This window comes from Pieris brassicae, chromosome 5 (assembly GCF_905147105.1).
Source record: "Pieris brassicae chromosome 5, ilPieBrab1.1, whole genome shotgun sequence".
NCBI lineage: Eukaryota > Metazoa > Arthropoda > Insecta > Lepidoptera > Pieridae > Pieris > Pieris brassicae.
Genome location: NC_059669.1, coordinates 21,267,053 through 21,288,350, shown reverse-complemented (window position 1 = coordinate 21,288,350; position 21,298 = coordinate 21,267,053). Strand labels below are relative to the sequence as shown.

Here is a 21,298-nt window from a genome sequence, read left to right as displayed (position 1 = left end):
GAAATAGTAGTAATACGGTTTTATGGTAGAAAAATAGCTCTAAAATATATGTGCTTATCTTGGTAGAGACCCAAAAGAAATTAACATTTATTACTAATGAAACACTCACAAAAACACACAGAATAATAATAATCGAAGAAGAAAAAAATTTGGAAAGAAAAAGTGAGTAATGAGCTACATTTTTTGTGTGTTAATTAATATAAGAAAAATCAACAACTAATCTTAAAATATGAAACCAAAATATATTAATAAAAGGAGGCAAGGATCCGAAGATACTGGCAGAGTCCACCCATTGAAAAGCTAGACTAATTCTTTGTCTAAGGTTGCTGCCAGGTGTTCGGTGTAATGTGTTCGTGTTGTGGTTGTAACTGGTCCTGGCTCAACGTTATGGAACACGTCTGTACGACAGTGCTGGTCATTCTGCCAGAGACCACAACAATTAGTTTGCGGTTCAGACGTAAAAAGAGAATTGAATGTAATAATGATAAAAGTAGAATAATAATAGTTAAAATTAACAGTGTAAGTAAAGACGTTTTGAAAGATGTGTTTAAAGTAAATAAAAAATAAGTGTTACGAAATCTACAAGAATGAAAGAAATAGATAAATTAATATTTTTGGATTAGATGAAAATTTCGTTGGACGTGTTGAGTAAGAATATGTACTTTATAACTGCGACGAAAATTTGATTTTAGTTGAAGATTTTTAAGCGGAGGCCTGATATTAATCCAAGATTTTGTCGCGCTATATTTAAAACTCCCACGAAATGAAGCCGTCCGATGCTGGGGAATAGCGAGCTCCTGAGTACAACTCCTAACTTTGTTCTTATTGAAAGTCAAACAACCACTAGAATTTATATCTGGTATCTGTTTTGTTATAAATTTTTTAGGCAAGCAGGTAAAAACTCTTAAAACTCTGCTACTATTATGCAAAGCACTAGCCGAATCCATTATAACATATGGACTTTCAAGCTATGGGAGAACATGTAAAACTTATCTAAATCAAATATTTGCAATACAAATACGTATTTTAAAAACAATTGCTGCCATAAAATTAAAATCACAATATAAAGAGGACTACAGAAAGCTATTTGCATTTTTCAAAATTATACCTATACACGAGAAAGTGGAACTAGGATTATTAAATGAAAACTACTTTACAGAAAATTACCTCAAAACAATTAAAACTCACTATCACTACTCAACACGTAGAAAATTAAAAAACGAATTTCTATTACCCAAATACAATAATTTATATGGGAAAAAAACATTAGATTACATCATTTCAAATTTAATAAACTCGATACCAGCTACACTTCTTACAAATATAACAAGAAACAATATTAAATTTAAATTAAAAAAATACTACATTTATAAATTATGCAAAACAAAAATTATGCTATATACGTCATTTAATACATATTCGAATATAGGAACTCTAGTATGTGAATGAGAATTCTCGACAAGAACAGGTTTCTTTCATCGGCTATCTATGGCGCGTCAGTGTTTAGATTTGTTTATGACGTTTTACGTGCAATTTTAAATCGTTTGAATTGTTTGATTGTTATAAATTTACAGTTTATATATCACTGGCCTTAGTATATATATATGTTAATGATTTAAACGACGTCCTGGTGGATAGAAAAACTGTGTACAGTTTGTGTTTCCACCACACCAACTTCCTTTATATTAAGAACACTTATACAATAAATAAAATAAATAAATAAAACACTGTTAAAAAACTAGTTTCAGAAGTGGGCACACATTATATATAGCATTTTGATAGTTAATGAACTTCATAGATTAACGTACTTCTTAGGTGTTCGTAAATTAAACCTATTATAACTAGGTTTTTATTTATTTATTTTAAGCCTTAAATTATTTCCCGATCTACTAATATCCGGTTATCCTGTGTTAGTAAATATTTGTAACAGTTAGTATGTATCAGCAACCCTCTCCGGTAAAGGTCTCTTCCAAGGCTTGCCATCTTTCTCTATCTCGAGCTATTTGTATCCATTGAGGAACAGCGATTTTTTTGATGTCATCATCGTATGGAGATTATAAATATGGTATGTAATATTTATTATGGTCACATACCTGGTGAACTTCGTATCAGCTACATCTATTTGTGTAAAAATTTAATACAACAAATTCTAGGAACAGTTTTATTGGAAAATTAATTGTCGCTCTTTTTCACTTAAAAGTAATTTTCTTAATTTTTTATTTATGTTTCCCACCGTTTATACCTTCCCTGAACTTTCACAATTATTTCAAGATCATAATTAGCCAAATCGATTTGTTAAAACTGTGTTTCACCTGTGAAAGTTTCATTGTTAAATCGCTGTTAGACGCATAAATAGTTTTGATAAATTTAAAAATTGTTGACGGCTTCTAACAAATTTCAATATTTACTTACTCCAAGTCAATACTTATAAGTTTTTGAAGTGAAACTTCTTTATCAGCGTTAGCAAAAAAATACCGTCACATGTTTTGGTTACGCGTCACATTTTCTGGTTACGCGCCATCTTCTTCTTGTCCCTACCACGGTTGATTCGAAGAGATTCGAAGCCATTAATAACAAAAATGTACAATAACGATATAATGATAGTAATAATTCAATTAAGTTTATAAATTTAACTTTATTTTTGGTTAAAACCAATTTCCGTGAAGTAGCATATATATTATTTTTCGAGAAATTAGGTCATAGAGAAGTTAAACTTCTTACGTTATACACTAGTACACGCTATACACAAGGAATATATCTGGCCATACATATATACACATCAATTATATTAGATTATAATTATAAGAACATAAAAATTTCAAACTAACTAGGAAAAATAAAGAAGCAACTACAAAGAAAATGATATAAAAAATATACAGAAACATAAACCTCATTAAGAGCGCGATACAGAAAGTTACGATAAGTATGAAGATTGTAGTAAAATATATCAATGTTCACAATGTTGCGTTTACTGGACCATTAAAAGTAGCAGATAAGAAGATTTTAGTTCTAGTAACTCTTGGATTATAAAGAAAGAAAAGGAAAAGAACATTGACTAGTCACTCACTTAAATATCCTGATGAAACATTACCGACTCCTTAGATCCATGTATATGTATGTAGATGTATAGATCTAAGGATGTCTATGTAATTTCATAGTAATACTGTATATAGAATATAACCTTTTTCCGTACTTTGTAACTCTTAATAATTAAATGATTTATTTACGTCAGCAACCAATCATATGGTTATTATAAGATCCCCTACCATAAACAGTACAGTCACTGCTACTATAATACATACAAATATACTACTATATCAATGGTTGTATATTTACATTTTGCTATTTCATCTTAAATGAAAGCAATGTATGTTTCATCTAAAATGTATGTTTATCTATAGATCTTAGAGTTTATATGCATTCCATAGACGCATCACGAGCGAGCAATAAATTTTATTCGCGGATGCGTGCGTTAAAACATGTCTGTTTCAGAAATGAAAGAGGTGTTCAAAATAAATTCTTTTATTTATATAAAGCCAAAGAATTTTTACACCATATCTCCTACATGTTCTTCGTCATATGAATAATTTAGATTATCACGCCTTTTTCCAGAAGGGGTAGTTAACTCGAATCTACACGCTCGTCAGTTATGGGTACTCTTAACTTGTCCCTTCTCTAGTACCTCCTGGATGTACGACAAGGCCTTCCCAAGCCGATTTTACCATTAACTTTGGCCTTGTATATCCTTCTCATTCACTCGTTACCATGGCCAAGCCACGTAAACATTCCCTTTCGTTTCCTTCTCATTACGTCTCTTTTAACCCACACGTATGAGCAATACATTGTTATTGATTTGATTAGGTTAAATACAGCAACATATGTAAATAATATAAGAACAATAAAACTCGGTCACAAAATGCTACATTAGACATCGATTCAAAGGGTAATGAACGTTTTAGTTACGGAAAAAAGGAGTGAATTCAAGAAGAAACTATTTTGTTTTACATTCTAACTCACTCACACACACCCACACACACTCATGCATACACGCGTGTCGTAAACCGTTTAGAAAGGTTCCCAAATCTTACTCATTATAATGCATTGTTTATAATGAATAAACACAATAATTTGTTTCCACGATTTATCAAACTTATAATCCCTGATATAAAATATTGGTATACCTTGGTCTGTTGGAATTTCAATCTAAACAATTAAGGTAAAATGTTTATTAGAATAACGAAGAATATTCTAAAAGTTTAAACGCACGTAATTTCAATCATTAGGCATAGGGTCCATGCCTCTTTTAGACTGACTTAAAAATACAAAAGATGATATTACTAATTTTAATAACAACTCTTAGCTACACTCTTAAATACATACGCACACCCATTCACAGACTCACACATTCACTCATAATTATAAGACATAGTTGAAACACAAATTTTTTTATTATTATGATTATCAATTCCTTAAGTATTTTCTTTCTATTTAAGCTTTAAGCTAGACTCTCTTCTATGCCTGACACGCTTTCGATAGAGTAAATGTCATGCCTTTTGCCTCACGATACCTTCACCATACGACTGTTAAATGAATATTGGTACACAGCTGGAGATAGATTGCACGAATGCTGACCTACTAAAACTACTAAATATAAATTCGATACTAGATTTTCTAACAGAACATACCATCCAACTGCACGTTAACATTGGCAGACGTGTGGCCGTCCCATGGATGCGCGATGAGCTTCACACGGTACGAACAGCCAGGACGGACTGCGCAGCCACCTGCTATGGTACTTGGCTCTGATGGGACCAAGGCCCATAAGGCATCCTGCGAGAGAGTGATAATTGTAAGAATAATGTAATAAAAATTAAACCCTGAAAATGCCAGTAAACTTATACTATATTTTAAAAATATTTTGGAACTAAATAGAGTTATCTATTGCATAATTCTAGTTTAAAATGAACTTCAAATATTTCATCATTATAACATTTGTGTCATGTGATTAAATATTTAATAGTTACTGTATGAGCCTAGGCCAAGCTGCAGAACACGAATGGATATAACAATAACTAGTGATTTATTAAGTTTATATATATTAACAAAACTAACACCCATTTGATTTATAATTTTTATAGTATGGATTTAGTATTCTTTTTAAAATATCAGTTAAGAGATGACTAGTACGTCTCTAAGGCTATAAGTCCTAAGTCATCTTTTAAAATACGCGACATAGTCTTGAAGAGTGTCTTGGTTGAGATGTTATCTTCATCTCCCGAGATAAAAACTTTTGCTTTCGGACAGGATTTCGTCGAATTCTTTCCCTTACTGCTTTGACCACCTTTTTCATACGAACACTACGTGGACGGCCAGATCTTTTTCTGTGACAAACTGTGAGGTCTCGTTGTACCTATTAATAGTCCGGTACACAAACATTTTACCAATATCAAGCGTACGGAGAGTTTTAAAAATTGCATTTGCCTCCATACCTACTTTGTGTAATGCAATCACAGCGATTCGGTTCAAGGTATTGGCGCCAAAATGAAAAAAAAAAACCCAATGAACAATAATATAAAAATGACAGATTCTAAATTGAAATGCAATATTTTGTTTAACTGTATTTATGACCAGACATCGTTTGAACGAATTAGGAATTGTATTGTCTTTGGTTAACATAGCTTTTTCAAGTTGAAAGAAAACAATTTTTTAACCGGATTAAAGCTATTTGTATTATTATTAACTTATAATTATTTTACATAATTTTTAATTTAAAATATTCCGACGTTTCGCGTGCTTTACAGCGTGCATGGTCGCGGTGACCAATTATTGTAGGTGTAAAATAATGTTTATAATAATACAAATAGCTTTAATCCGCTTAAAAATTGTTTTCTTTCAATGAATTAGTAAACCAAACCTTCCAGAATAGATTGTTTTGTGTCTTTTTTTATAAAAAAGGGGGCAAATGGGCAAGAGGCTCATGGACACTCAATGCCAGAGGGCTCGCGAATGCGTCGGATTTAAGAATTGGTACATACGCTCTTGTTTTGAATACCCATATGGGTAATAAATGTTTTCCGTAATCTCTTAACTCCTTGAAAATCTAATATTGAAATGCATAGGCTTTTCTAGTTCTAGTAGATTACTAGTACTAGACAAGCCTAGTTATAACTTAGTATATTACCCCGGGAATGTTGTACTCGTAGCAAAGTGTTGACTGACAATCGACCGTGTTTCTGATACTGTCGACTTCCAACGAATAAGTGCTCACTCGGGGACCTGAAATTAAGGAATTTCAGATTTCTGGACATTGCAAAATAACCTTTTTCCACACTTAATGTATATATCTAAGGTAAAAGAATTCCGAATATCGATTCAGTAGTTTTGTGTACACAAACAAATAAGCTTTCTTATGTTTATCTGATAATTTATTTCGAAGAATTATTTTAAAAGTTATTTTCATAATACAACGGTGTCACTAGCAAAAACCTCTGTCGGTTTCACTCACCGTCTGACATTGGGGCTTATTTGTATCTTATTAAGATCGGTATTTTAAGTTAAAATGTTAACTCCTAAATACGAGTTTATAATAAACAAAACGTTTTTGTGTAAAGTGTGTGGTTGTCGTGATAATTAGTTTCCACTGTGAGTATTGGAGGCCAATATAGACTGTATTTCAGTTTTTATGTTTGTATATCTGTGTTTTTAGGTCATTTTTGTTTCTAAAATAACTTCTTATTTTATCGACAATTTATACAGAAATTGTTGTATTCGATGTAATTAAGTCTAGTCTATGTCAATAAACCCAAATGAGCACTCTATCGTAAGTATTGTACTGATTCCAGGACAACCAACTACATACATAGCGTGTATGAGAGATCTGTAGCGACATGAAAGGGATATGCCGAGGATCGAAGTATTTCTAAATATTATGTTTGTGTCGTATGTGTGTATGTTTGTATGACTAGTCGTGAATTCCATCGTCCATTTAGCTGGAGGAAGAGTAGATATACTTCCTTTCTCCACGGATCATTTAACAAAAACAATACTTATATAATGTTAAAATGTATATATATACATCAACGGTAGATATACACAATATAAACGATACAAGAAATACGATGTGACCAAATCCAGGCAAACACTAAGATCACTGATGCGATAGGTACTGCTGAAGCCCACGAACATAGGCTCCACCATCACGTGAATGTCGAGGCTATTCACCACCTAGACACCACGGGCCTAGTGAGAAGATTGAAAAGGACAAAGCCATTTGAACTAGTGAAACTAGTAGAACACAAGAACAGTGTCTTCCCTTTAATAGAAACTGTAAGTAGTGTTATTGGACAGTTCCTTATGTTAAAAATTCTTTTTAGTAAATTAGGTTAGACTCAAATTACTTATTAGTCTTATGCTAGGCTAGATCGTAATGTTCCATGTTGTCTTAGTAAAGACACATGTAAAAAAAATTGATACGCTAGGTGTGCAGATAAAAGATGGACCACCAAAGTCACACACTGGAAGGGACCACCAGGAAATAGAAACGTTGGAAAACTCCAAAAGCGATAGGCTGACGACATAGTTAAGGAATCTGGGGAGACGTGAATGGGGAACTGGAACTGATCCAAACGGAATGTTCAGGCCTTTATCCAAAAGGAGACCATAGAGAAATACAGATGCAAAGCACGATGTAACGAAAATAACCATAACTAATGTTGACTATATTATATTATCTTTACTAGTATAAACATAACACTCAAATATACAGTATTTACAATTTTCTCAACCTACATATAATAATAATAATAAAATTAAAACAACTTAAAAAGTTTGTTCCCTGCGGCAGACTACCCTTAACGCTGGCAGCATTTCCTCGCTGTATTGCGATAATTATTCGTGGAGCCAAGAAAGCACCAGTTCTGAGGTCACCGGTACAGAACGGAACAGAACAGATACCGGCAAATGTCTTGAACAAATGTCTTTGCCTGCGCAGAAGCGATTTTTAGGTATTTGTGGGGGGAGTAATGCGCGGCGGCAGGAGAGTGACATGTCGATCGCGTGATTGGTAAATCAGTTAAGGTTTGTATCCCGCGCTGTATGATACGAAAACTTTCCCCCACTACCTTGTTTAATGCTCAAGAAGTTGCCGGTATCTGTATCTACCAGGCGCTATCTTAAATCTTTAATTAGCGCCTGTGTATTGGAACCCAAGAGTCTCTACTCCAAAGGGGACAAATGTCAAATGTCTTAATAATTGATTTGACAAATCATATATTTAACTTAAGTTAAATTTCAGTTTTTAATTTGTGTTATTGGAAGCACTTCGTTCTTCGACGTAGGGGACCTTAAGACCCTTAATTCTTTAAACCTAATGGTAAAAACACAGTTTTTATTTTATTCTTGTCTCTTTCTCAATATGTGAATATGCTGCGATAAAAAGAGACATGCAGACTTTTATAAGGTACCCATGCGTATATACGATTTGCCAGACATAATATTCTCTGCCTTTGCATTCAACGCTATAATTACTCACTAAGCTAGTACAATCAATTACCCATAGGCTGGTCCCAGGTAACATTTAACAAGACTTCGTGGTCGGAGTTCTCCAATGGCAGGGGATAGATAGCCAGTCCTCGGGGCAATGCGGCATGACTGACAGGATACACATCTGATGGTATTGTATTCAATTCCTGCAATAATAAAACAGGACTTATTCATAACACTATCGTGCAACTCTGGCTCTACTACGCTTATTGTGGCACGGTCAGAGGTGCACGATACTACAAGAAAATATAATTATAAAAGGAAGGCAACGCACTCGCGAGCCTAGTGTGAATGTCTCCTAACTTTCACTCTTATATAAGGGTTCGATCCCCGGCTGTACCAATGGACTCTGTCTATGGGAGCATTTTAACATTCGCTCAAACGGTGTATCAAAATATCGTTTGGAAGTATGATTGCCTAAGACTCAAAAAGTCGGCAGTGTGTATCAGGTACAGGAGGCTGACGACCTACTTCTTTATTAAGAAAAATACATGATAATGAAACAGATACAGAAATCTGAGGCCCAGACCTAAAAAGGTTGTAGTGTCGCCGCTATTTTATAAATTTATTGATATATGTGAATGTAACTTCAAATTTATTGAAGGATTATATTATAACTGAAATTAGCTTGTCTCTAATCCATTTTATTATAAACTAGCTAACAACTTTTTCCTCAGGCATTTTCCACTGTAATATGTGTGGACATGACAGCAACTCATTCCAATTTATTTAACGATGTCTTTAAGAACTTATTCATAGGCCATAAAGCCAGACATCAATAAAGCTTGTAAATGAATGAATGTTAGAAAGTAGAACAAATCTATCGGGAATTTCAGTAAAATAAAAGTTTGGATGCTGTTGGTATATAAAATTTCTACAAATACTCATTAATTGTCTGTAGCACTAACAACTTTTTTCATAATTGATATTCATACTTTTCGAAAGTGCTGAATAGCATCCTTGTATTACGCCACAAATGAAAGCGCGATTCGATTTTGTAAAAAAAATTGATTAGTAAATTGTTGGAGCTGTCAAAACTGACATAATCGTATACATATTACGCGACGAAACTATCGTACAGCTCGTGATAATTGCACGTGTGTGCACTGGCTCTAAATTATAGTATTATAGATATATATGTTATATGTAAATAGAATGACTAATTTTACATTAATTTCTCCACATAGAGAATAGCCCACATGTGGGATTGTTATCGTTGTCAATCACAATCCATTGGCGCTAAACGTGTTGTTTGTTTCAGTCTATTTATGTTCAGCGAAGGTAAAGAAAATATACTCATTGCCGGCATCAGTAAAAACGTTCATTTACTTTGTTTGTCTTATTTAAAAGCAACTACTATGGGCTTAGAATTTATATAAAGTATAAATAAAATACCTATTCGTATTTGTCCAGCCACCTTCGAATTTTCGCTTAGGAACATATATTGTGATTCATTTTTATTGAAGTATATAGATCTAAGTTATGCGTAAAAGCAGTGTTTGCTGGCTGGTTTGTTTAGTGTTCCTCTCAACCCGGAGTTTTCTATGTTAACATTACTTCTATTACATTTAACACTCGCTTTTACTGTGAAAGATAACATCATGGGGAAACCGGGATGCTGTAGAATGAACGGATTGTCTGAGGTACAGAAAGATAATCACCTGAAGAAAAATAGGATCACAACGAATTAGATACTGATCTGACATCTAGAGCTAGAGAGCTAGCTAGGTTATGAACGTCACGAAAAGAGTGCATGTCTTAGGTGTAGCTTCTAGCGTCTTATTGACGCTTGTAAGATTAATATAATAACGGGATTTAATGATGACTTATGACGCTATGGTTTTAACCAGGCAAGGTTTTAGACAGCAATTCAATAAAGGTTTTTCGTATATAATCCGGTCTGAAGAGGACAAAAACGATTCCGCCATTCAGAACTGTGTTTGAATGTAGTAACGATAGATTTTGTATGAAAATTTAAGCAAAGTGGGCGTATGGGGAAGCACGAAAATACATTCCATTCGTTAATGAACTCGATAATGGCCTCCAACCGCGTGTGTTACGCTTTATCATAATCATTAATCTGCAAGATTGTTACTATTATTATTTACTATAATACTCGTTAATGCAAATTATAATAACTTTTCAAATTATAGTAACATTAGGATTTGTGCTCGTATTTTATTTTCTTAATTATGCATTTTTAATAAAAGGACTCCGACAAAAATTATATAAAATAATTCATGTACGAAGCCCCTTTCACAAACACGCATAAACATATACGAAAAGCGCAGACACACCAATATTTATAAGTATATAATTTCGGTAGGGTATGCTCATCATGGTAATTACTTTGTTAATTATTATACATTTGGTAACACAATGTTTGTAAGTAGATGCAACCATTACACTATGTTCCACGTGATTTCTTATATAAAGATTTGTCTCAGATTGTCGAAGATCCTCTATCTATAAAATAACAGTACGCACTTACTCTCGTCGGAACAACACGCAAATATATAGTCGAAATAACTAACATCACCGTTATAATTAAAATAAACAAAGGTTAAAGGTCGCGAGTTTGTCGGCCGGACACGGAAGTTATTTTGTAATCAATGAATATTTTATACGTTGAAATATAAAATTTGCAAAATTTGCAATTTTTTATTAATACATAAGTTCGATCGAGCGCGAACTCTTAACCCTGAGGTCGCAAGTTCAAACCTGCGCCGGCACTCATGGCCGTTACTATGTGCGAAAAACCTCGTGTGGAATTCGGCATGCCTCAGTCGCTCAAATCGATATGTCAGTCACAGAGATTAATCACGATCATTATCAAATCCAGAATTAGGTCTATATACAATTGAAGCGCCATTGGATAATAAATACATTTATAAAAAGGCTTTGTCTTTTTTAATGGAACAGGAAGCAAACGAGCAGGAGGACTTTGAATAAAGTGATAATCACCGTCCATGGGCAGCAACTTTGGGGGCGGTATGTTGCCGACCTTTCAGGGAATGTTATGGTTTTCTTAAAAGACCCCTATCCTATTGGTTAATAAATTTGTCTACAGGCACCTGGTTCCACAAAGGAGTGGTGCACAGCAGAAAGTGCCGTTATTCTGCGGTTATATATGAGGCAAAACATTCAATATAGCCACTTGGCTATATTGAATGTTTTGCCTCAGATCTGCCTATGATCACTTGATCATAAATAATTTCAATAAAAACATGTGACTTCAAAGTTATTAGATATATATAAAGACTTCAAGCGGATCAATCGCAAGAAGATTGTCGAAAAGTCTCATAAATATTAACAAAATGTATCAGAAACAAGGACAATGTACAAGTGAACCGTATTTGTAAATATAATGCTATCAAAAATATAAATTGTATTAAACCAAGTTTTGTAACGCAGTTCTACCAAGCCGGTTAATTCACTCAGACCGGACAATACTTAACGGACCTTCTGTCATCAGTTATTACGTAATAACTAACTTGAACAACTTATTGTGACTATAACAATATTACGAAATTTTGTGTTCTTAAAACAGAATTGTCTTAAGGCGTCTAATTTTATCCAAAACGTTTGTATTTGTTTCATGTTTTTTCACAGGCAAGTACGTGATCCTTCTGTGCCTGTCAATTGTCAATATTAGGTACGGACGCTTTCTGGATTTCTAACGTTCATTCACTAAACGAGCCAGTGTTACATGCGCATACAAAAGTCCAGATACACTGGGATTCGAACGTGCAACCTCAAGGATGGTTCATGCCCAACACTAGCCAGTATTGCTGTAATAAACTAAACCTTATAATATTATCTGACAGAACTTCAGCGTGCGACCAATGGACTCTGGATGGTTCTTTCTATGTCCGCATTCAACTTTCGCCCGAACGCTGAAGGAAAATATCGCGATGAAACCGACTAGCCTTAGATCCGAAAAGTCGGCGGCGTGTGTCAGGAGTCTGACAAATGATCATTAAACAGATTCAGAAATCTAAGGATCTAAAAAATTTGTAGTTCCACTGAATTCTGTTTATAGAAATTATATAAATTGTTTCAGTTAACAGTTTCATTTATATGAGGGTTTAAGTAAGCTTTGGAATAATAAATGGTCTTCTCGCGCTTCAGATAAATAAGTTAATTACAAACATGCGTTATTGATGAGTAATAATTCTTCATGAGTGCACGTAGGCGCTACACAGTGAAGTCTATTTACATTTCACTAACGTCCAGTGTTTAATTTATTAAAATTGACGATGAATATTTACATATCGCTTCATGTTCTAGTAAGAAAGAAAGAAAATTACATAACCAACCCGCAATAAATTTAACTTCATACCCACAAAGGCGGCATAACACTTATCATATTATAATAAGAGTCCGTGTAAATCCAATCATCTGAAAAGTAGAGTATATAACCTTAATTTGTTACAACCATTTTCTTATTATCCTAATATCGTATAATATTTAGTACCATTCAGCTTTATTCAAAAATCTCTGTCCATTCACTTCCTGCTGACGCGTCTACTTCTTCTTCACGCATATCATATATAGCTAAAATCAGAACGAGTCCTTACAACAGCTTGCTTCCTGAGATACGGGAAATAGGCAAAGTAGCAGTGGACACGGTTTGAATACGCCTACAAAGCTTTTGATCAAATCGAATGCAGTTTTCGTTTACAGTGTTTAATATGACAGTATGTTAAAAACGAATTGGATTATGATATAAACTACAGGTCGTTTGATCTTATTAACTGCGCGACTAAGGTAAGGTGGACACTCAGCACTTAGACGCGTAGTTGGTCCGTTGTGCGTAAAAGCCCTGGCTAATTTAGCCAGCCTAATTCCTTCCAGAAGCACAGAAGTATCCCGGGCACTTCACAGGCTTCGGGGAGCGACCTCACTGTTTCGAGGATTTTTGTGGGTTGATTAGCCACAGCCTCGCATTCCAGGACTACGTGGGTGACTGATTCCTCTGCGCCGAAACAGCCTCTGCACAAGGGGATGTCTGTCGCGCCTAGGACGAAAAGATGTTTATTAAGGAGAAAATGGCTCGTGATTGTCCCTATCATTGTTTTGAGATTGGTTCTGTTCAGGTTTAGAAGTCGCTTAGTAAGGCGGGTTCACAGCCGGCAGAGCCATTTTGGACTGTTTGCAATCTACACTTCGCGACTAATTTTTATACGATTTCAAGAATTTGTTCTTTTAATGTGTGATCTATAAGTGACTGTTAATATTAGACTCGTTATCCAGTCCGTCCCATTTTCTGTAAAATTGTAAACTAAAATATATTTCTGTGACTGGATTCACTACGCATTTTTAAGCATCTGGAGGCAAAGCAGTGCGCCCGCCAAGAAGAACAAAATAACGGTCACGGCCGTACCATCGATATCTCGAATCAGTTTAGGTCGTCTTCGACGCCCTATACCTTCGTTGTAAATATAATTAAAAGTCTAAATTTCCAGTTATCAAGCAGGGATTGAACTTTTAACAGACGTAGTATATACAAATTTGGCATACAACTCTATAAAGCGCAAATTCGGCCCCACATGGAATACTGTTCTCACCTCTGGGCGGGAGCTCCCCAGTACCAGCTCCTTCCACTAGACCGTATTCAACGAAGAGCGGTTCGAATCGTCGACGACCAATCACTATCCGTGCGGCTTGATCCCTTGGCGTTGCGTAGAGATGTTGGGTCCCTCTGCATCTTCTACCGCATTTACCATGGGGAGTGTTCAGAAGAGTTGTTCGGTCTAATACCCGCAGCTGAGTTTCATTATCGGACGTCAAGACAAAATACAAAACACCATCCGTATCACCTCGACCTCCGTCGTTCCACAACTGAGCGTTTTCTAAGGCAGTTTTTGCCGCGCACCACCACTATGTGGAACCAGCTGCCCACTGAAGTATTTCCGAACCAATTCGACTTAGGGTCCTTCAAGAAAAGAGCGTACCAATTCTTGAAAGGCCGGCAACGCACTTGCGAGCCTTCTGGCAATGTGAGTGTCCATGGGCGGCGGTATCGCTTCACATCAGGTGAGCTTCTTGCCCGTTTGCCTGCTATTATATAAAAAAAAATACAACTAGTGTTTAGTGTATAAATTAAGGAAAAACTGATATAGTCATTATAAGATGTTGTTTAGTTAGCTCATTACGTAATAACTTAAAACAAAAGGTGCCTTAAGTAGGGACTGACTAAATGAAACTGGTGTTACATGAATCTCACACATTTTTACAGCAAAAGAACTGCATTGTGAGGCTTGTTTTTTTTACAATCATGATTAGCAATCATTCCAGAATGTTTTTTCTTAAGATAATCCTTATACTATAGGGAATTATAATGAAAAAAATAAACAGATTCATTCACTTTAATAAGTTCAGTGTATCGATTACCAAATAAAATCTTAAAGCCTACTAAGAGTAACACTGTAAAAGTTAAGATTAAAATAGGGTTATTGCTTCGAGCTTTCAGGGCCTTAATCTTTGTAGGCTTAATTTTCGGTAGGCTAATTACACGGCTTTTCGAACCGTGTTCGCTTTATCCTTAAGACCTTTAATTTACAAAGAAAAACATTCTTTGCACATTATATATCTTATGGTAACATAAAAGTGTTTTAAGACTTGACACCCAAACAAAAGCAACCACATTATTACTATTTAAAATAATAATTTATGTATTTGCAAGAATATGGTATAAAATATTATCTATAATGTAAACTTTGCATATTAGACATATAATAAAAATTATCTAGCAATCATCCAATGGAGTAGCAACCATTTTTATGTTTTATTTATTAAATAAAATACAATGTTTTGCAAGGTATCGAAGGAAGGAAAATAGCCTCAAGGGATGGCATATTTAGTTGTTAACTATATTTGTAAAAAAGTTAACCGAAACTTAACTATGTTAAGCGGGGAATGTGTGGGTAACATTAATAGTTATCGCATAATATCTAAAGCTCTTGATAAGATGCGGATAAAATAATTTCGGTAAATTGCCAAAATAGGTTTTTTAATAGTTAATCCTGATATGTTATATTAAATATTGGGATCGATTTGAACGGATAGGTGAAGAATTTACTAAGTAATTTAATTGTTTGTACATTTCATAACCTAAGTTACTTAGATGATAAACACTTGTTAAAATAAATTCGCTTTCTGTTAAATTATGTTTACCGTACGATGACAATTGACTGATCAGTACTTTTAATATTTATTTAGTTAGAGTTAGCGAACAAGTAGACCGTAGGTAGAATAAATCTCGATTTTAAAAGGTGTTTTTTTCAGATTTTTTTTATTTATTAACATTTCGTTGCATTGATACAGGAATACTCTACAATTAAAATAATTAAGTAAAAAAAGATAGAAACTGGCCGTCTTATCACTCTCGATCACCGTGAGAAAAAAAAAACATAAAATTAGATGAGGTGAAGAATTTTCCTTACAAGGACAAAATAATTTAATAAAAACTCTATTTTCTCATACATACAAATTGAGACAAAATTGATAGATAAATTTAACACCATTGCAATACTAGACGTATGAATGAACTGGCAATCGGTGAAAAACGACAAAGCCGTGCATTGGCTTACTAGTTCAGTAGGATTAATACAATACCTATAACCGGGACATAAATTCACGTCCTTACGCTGAGTTCGCTTCTATCAAAATCATACACAAATTAACCTGATAGGATACGATTGTTTACTTTTTAGATATTCAATAGTTTAGTAAGAATATTTTAATATACCTTAACTATACCTAATGTGTGCCGTGTAGCCTATGATAAGTGTATCTTTGTAATAAATTCAATATTTCGTAATTAATTCGTTTGATTAAATTGGGTTAAAGTTCAAGTTAAATCTTTACACAAAAGATATAAATAAATCAATGGCCCTACAACCTTTTTAAGTCTTGGCCTCAGATTTCTGTATCTGTTTCATGATCATTAAACTAATAGGCAAGTAGGTGATCAGCCTTCTGTGCACGCCTGACGCACGCCGTCGACTTTTTGGGTCTAAGGCAAGCCGGTTTCCTCACGATGTTCCCCTTCACCGTTCGAGCTAATGTTAAATACGCAACACAAAATATATACAAACTCTAAAACTCAACAAGTTTGGTATGGTATGGTATAATAACAATCAATTTTTTTACAGAAATCTACTCCGTTCAGGCCTCAGGCAATATCAGGAGTTTCGCCCTTGGATACATATGCACAACTGTACTGACCGACTACGGGCTGACAGTAAAGCTTGTCTCCGCACCTCAGATAGTGAGACACGCAGGTTTGATTAACATTTGTTTTATATAAGATCTCCTATTTAGGTAAGCTAATTCTTAAGCGAACTTATCAAAACTTTCAAATTAAACAAAACGTCTTGATAAAGGTTTGAAAGACTTGGTTACGCACATTTTATTATAAATCAATTCAAATTGTGTTTGCATTTAAATAAACTTATCAAAACATTTCATTTATAAGAAAATATGTCTGGTTTTGTAATAGTACTTTTATTATCGTGCGACTTTCATCCCTGAGGTCGTAGGTTCGATCCCCGGCTTTGCACCAATGAGCTTTCTTTCCTTTGCACATTTAACATTCGCTCGAACGGTGTACGGTGTCTGAGATCCAAAAAGTCAATCGCGTGTCAGGCATAGGAGGCCGATCACTAAATTGCCTATTAGATTGACAAATGATCATAAAACACATACATAAATCTGAGGCTTAGACCTACAAAGGCCTTTAATTTATTACATAAATAAATATCACTTACATTTGTCAAGTTAATTTGCACAAAAACACAACACAGAATCACACTTATAGTGAGAATTGTAAACATTTTGTGTGTTCACGTACGTTAATTAAACGGTACTGTCAATTTAATCAACTAATCGACTGATAATTCTAGTAATCGCAAAGATAATTTATACTACGTCGTCAATTGAATCACAATAATAAATTGGTTATGATTAATTTTGATAATAATAGTCTTGCCTCTGCTTCGTAATGCTAAATCGGTAAGTAGCATATCTTCTTCTCAGTCTTCACTACTGCAGACGACTGCAGTAGTGAAGACTCACTTCATCACTTAGGTGCCTGCTGCCCTGCCATCTCTTCACTTTGTTCGGCCTATAGCTTCCTTTAGCTTTGTGAGAATTGTGACTTGTTATCACCATGATATTTTAGTCATGAATTAGTTAATACTCACGCCTCTGTGTAATTGCTAAATCGGTAAGTACAATATTTTCTACTTCTGAGTCATTGCTAAAGATTGCGTCACTGTTAGATGCTGCTACTAGTGCTCTTCATATTGTTCGGTCTATAGCTTCCCTTAGCGCAGCTGTTGAAGATCCGTGTATATCATGACTTATTTATTTATTATCCTTACGGACAATGCCAATACGATAATGTCGATAAACATTGAATGAAATATATTAAAGTACGTATATAATATTAAACACATAATATACACAATATCGCTTCTGTGAATTCACTCTGCGAACATATAAATATATCGATAGTGTCGGAGACAGTATTCAGCAGTGGCAACGTCCTGGATAACGGGGATCTGTGCATCAGACTGGTGCTTGCCATAGGTATCACAACGGCGAAGCGGCACACATTCCATAGGTACTAAAAACTAAGTTTCACACTACACCCCTCAAGACTTTTAGTACGTAGTAGGCCAACTGTAAGTCCATTCTGGTTTCCTATGTATTGCACCCCACCATCCCTTAGACAAATAATGTTGGGCACATTAAAATAGTAGGGATAGACGCCATACAGCCTGTTATAGAGGTATCGTGTAAATTTATTCTGTATGCGCTCCAACATAAGGCAGTATTTAGCTTCTTGCGAAGCTCCAACATACTTCTAACCAAAGCGTTTTACAAGCTAGAGATGGCTTTAATGTTAGTGAACGCTGTTGCCCTTCGAAGCACAAATCCCATTCTTGCGTATGTTTTCTTGCAAATGTCTAAGTACTACATGATCTCCGAAATTCAGTTTGGCATGCACTCGCACTTCTAAGTCTCTTACTGACCTTTCCCACTTGAGTATTATCTCTGACACGTTGTAGTCATGATGACGAGGCAATTTGATGCAACTGAATGTCACCATGGAATATTTGTTAATATTTAATTAGAGGTTATTTTTTTGCTCCACTCACATACTCTATCTATATCTCCTAACAATCGTTCACAGTCGTCCACCTCTTGGTTTGACAGGAGTAATTTTAGATCGTCTGCCAAAAAGAAGGCATCTAGCATGTCTTATTACTTCTGGAAAATCGTTCACCATTATCGCAAACTGCAATGGCCCTAGATCGCTGCCCTGACTCACACCTCATTTAGTGTAGTATGGGTACTGTATGGTAGTATTATGTACTTTGTAGTATGGGTATTGTATGGTAGTATTATGTAGTTTCTAGTATGGGTACTGTATGGTAGTATTATGTAGTTTGTAGTATGGTGGTACTGACACCCTCTTTACTCTACATACTGCTGGCGATCTCTCAGATAAATAGCAAAAAAATATAATAGTTTTGGAGTGAATCCAATACTGGCCTACTTCGTAACAGTATATCATTATCCACGACATAATCAAAGTATGCAGCAGCTACCAGCAATCCGGCGTCCATACTAGAGATTACATAATTAATTGCGTTCAGTAAGTTGCTGCTTGTACTACACAAGTGTCTAAAGCCATGCTGGCTGTCTGACAAGTACGGTTATACTTATTTTAAAATGTTAATAATTCGAATATTTTAGCGGAAGTCGAAAATATAGTCACCAGTCAATAACATGCTTCCACAGTTTCCGTCGTTTTTGGGTATAGGAATCACTCTTGTGATTTTCCAGCAATCTGGAAAGTAGCCATTGTCCAGGCATAGATTGAACAAAGGGTCTCAGCAAGTTTAGATCGGCAGTCCCTCATAATATATTTGTCTATCACCAATAATAATTTAAAATATAAAAAGCTTATTAAAGTGGTCTCCATTGGCTGCAAAACAGCCCTTTAAAAGTTGAAGCCAGTCGGATAGTGCCCACGTTGGACTCTGTCACTGATTGGAAAGCTTCCTTAGAGCTATGAACATAATATGAGCACGGCAATATTGTTTGTTAAAATGTTGCTCAATTGTAAAAAAATTCTCTCTGTGAACCTCCCTTTGCGTACTGCTTCAGTTGTTGTTTCGGTTTTACCACCATCCTCATTTTTAAAGTATCACTAAAGAAATGACTAGTACGTATTAGAAGTTACAAAAGATTTTACTCTTTTGGAATATTTATTATTAGCCGGAATTTATCATAGTAAAATTTGTTCGTTCCAAAACTTTACACTGTTCCCTTAAAAAAATAGTTAATTGCGTACAGCAGGGTATTTTTTCTTTTCTAAAGGAATTCTCAAATGAAATAATTGTTACGTTGTCTAATTTTTTAAGTGCCAAAAATAAAAACAAAAAATTCAATTCATTAGGTATTTATAGTGTTTCAAAAGCTGCGGTTGATGTAACAAAATTATCAAGAAAACTATTTAAACCGTCTGTAGACGACGTTGTTGATGTTTTAAAATTAAAAATATTATCCAAATAGTAAAAGCCAAGTGACCGTATGTCTTGATATTTGTCAATTAAGGCAGAATAAATTAAATCATTATTATTTGCCGTTGGGTTTATGCCGGCGATCACAGTAAGGGCCTTCCCTGTTCGTAGCCCATAAAGATAGAACACCTTTCCGGAATTGAAAATTTCCCTATTGTTGTGCAATAAATCGTTATAGGCTTCGTAGAATGAAGTCCAATTATATGGCCGCCATTCATCGCCATTGTGGTAATTTAATTGGAGCCAATTTTAACTTTGGATGATCTAATTTCTCCCCAACTGTAGTACTTTTAATTTCCTGTAACTTACCCTGTATGGGGCATTACGAAGTGCTTTAATATTAGACGTGTTGATTTGGAAAAAAAAATCGTCTTCCTTACTATTAAGGTTTAACGTCAAATCATATAATGATTGAATCTTAGAAAAATACGAAGTTGTCGTGCTTGCAATAATAATATGGAACTTGGAACATCTTCCAACTCGTTTGGTGAACATTCACCTGCCTTTGTTCTTGTTCTTTTATCCATGTTATATACTAATAATTATTAATTATTCAAAATTAACTTTATACAGATATTAAAATAAAATGAAATATCAACAATACAATTAAATTCAACCATAAACAGATTTATTACTATTATTATATATTATTAACTGTGAAACAATTTTTAGAAAAAATCTCCGGTTCGTGTGTCAACTAAGTATAATGCCAAAAAGACTTAGCACCGTTAATTAAATTATTCTGTATTCTCTCTTCATAACATTCAAACCCAAGCTTAATTGTATTTAGTATTGTCTTTTGTTAACATAGCTTTTTCACATTAAGAAAACACTTGCAGGTATATACAAACTGGATTGCGACTGTGGCCTGTCTAACATAGGGCAAACTAAACGCAACATAGACATGGACGACACACAAAATCAGCAGTCTGTGAACACACACTAGATAGGCCTAATCACTACATACGCTTTGAACAACCGAAAGAACTTCCGAAAGAAAAAAGATTCTTCCCAAGATTGGTACGCGAAGCCATTGAAATAAAAAAACAAACCCCAATTTCAATAGAGAAGACGGCCTAAAATTATCAAACACCTGGGATCCAATAATATCCAAACTAAAACCCCAAGACAAACAATCCGCGAAAATAGAGGACGCC

At 34.6% G+C, this 21,298-nt stretch overlaps 1 protein-coding gene across 1 annotated transcript in view; it reads right to left on the bottom strand.

Annotated features, from left to right (window-relative positions):
- The window catches only part of LOC123709563 (fibroblast growth factor receptor 3-like), a 79,095-nt gene extending 61,696 nt beyond the window's left edge, over positions 1-17,399 (bottom strand). Inside the window, exons 1-4 of the mRNA XM_045660970.1 lie at positions 17,316-17,399; positions 8,552-8,687; positions 6,182-6,276; positions 4,686-4,830 (exon numbers count right to left, since the gene is read on the bottom strand). Of these exons, the coding sequence (XP_045516926.1) occupies positions 4,686-4,830; positions 6,182-6,276; positions 8,552-8,687; positions 17,316-17,381 (442 nt within the window). The 5' untranslated portion in view covers positions 17,382-17,399. The remainder of the gene's footprint in view (positions 1-4,685; positions 4,831-6,181; positions 6,277-8,551; positions 8,688-17,315) is intronic.
- Between the last annotated feature and the right edge of the window lie 3,899 nt (positions 17,400-21,298).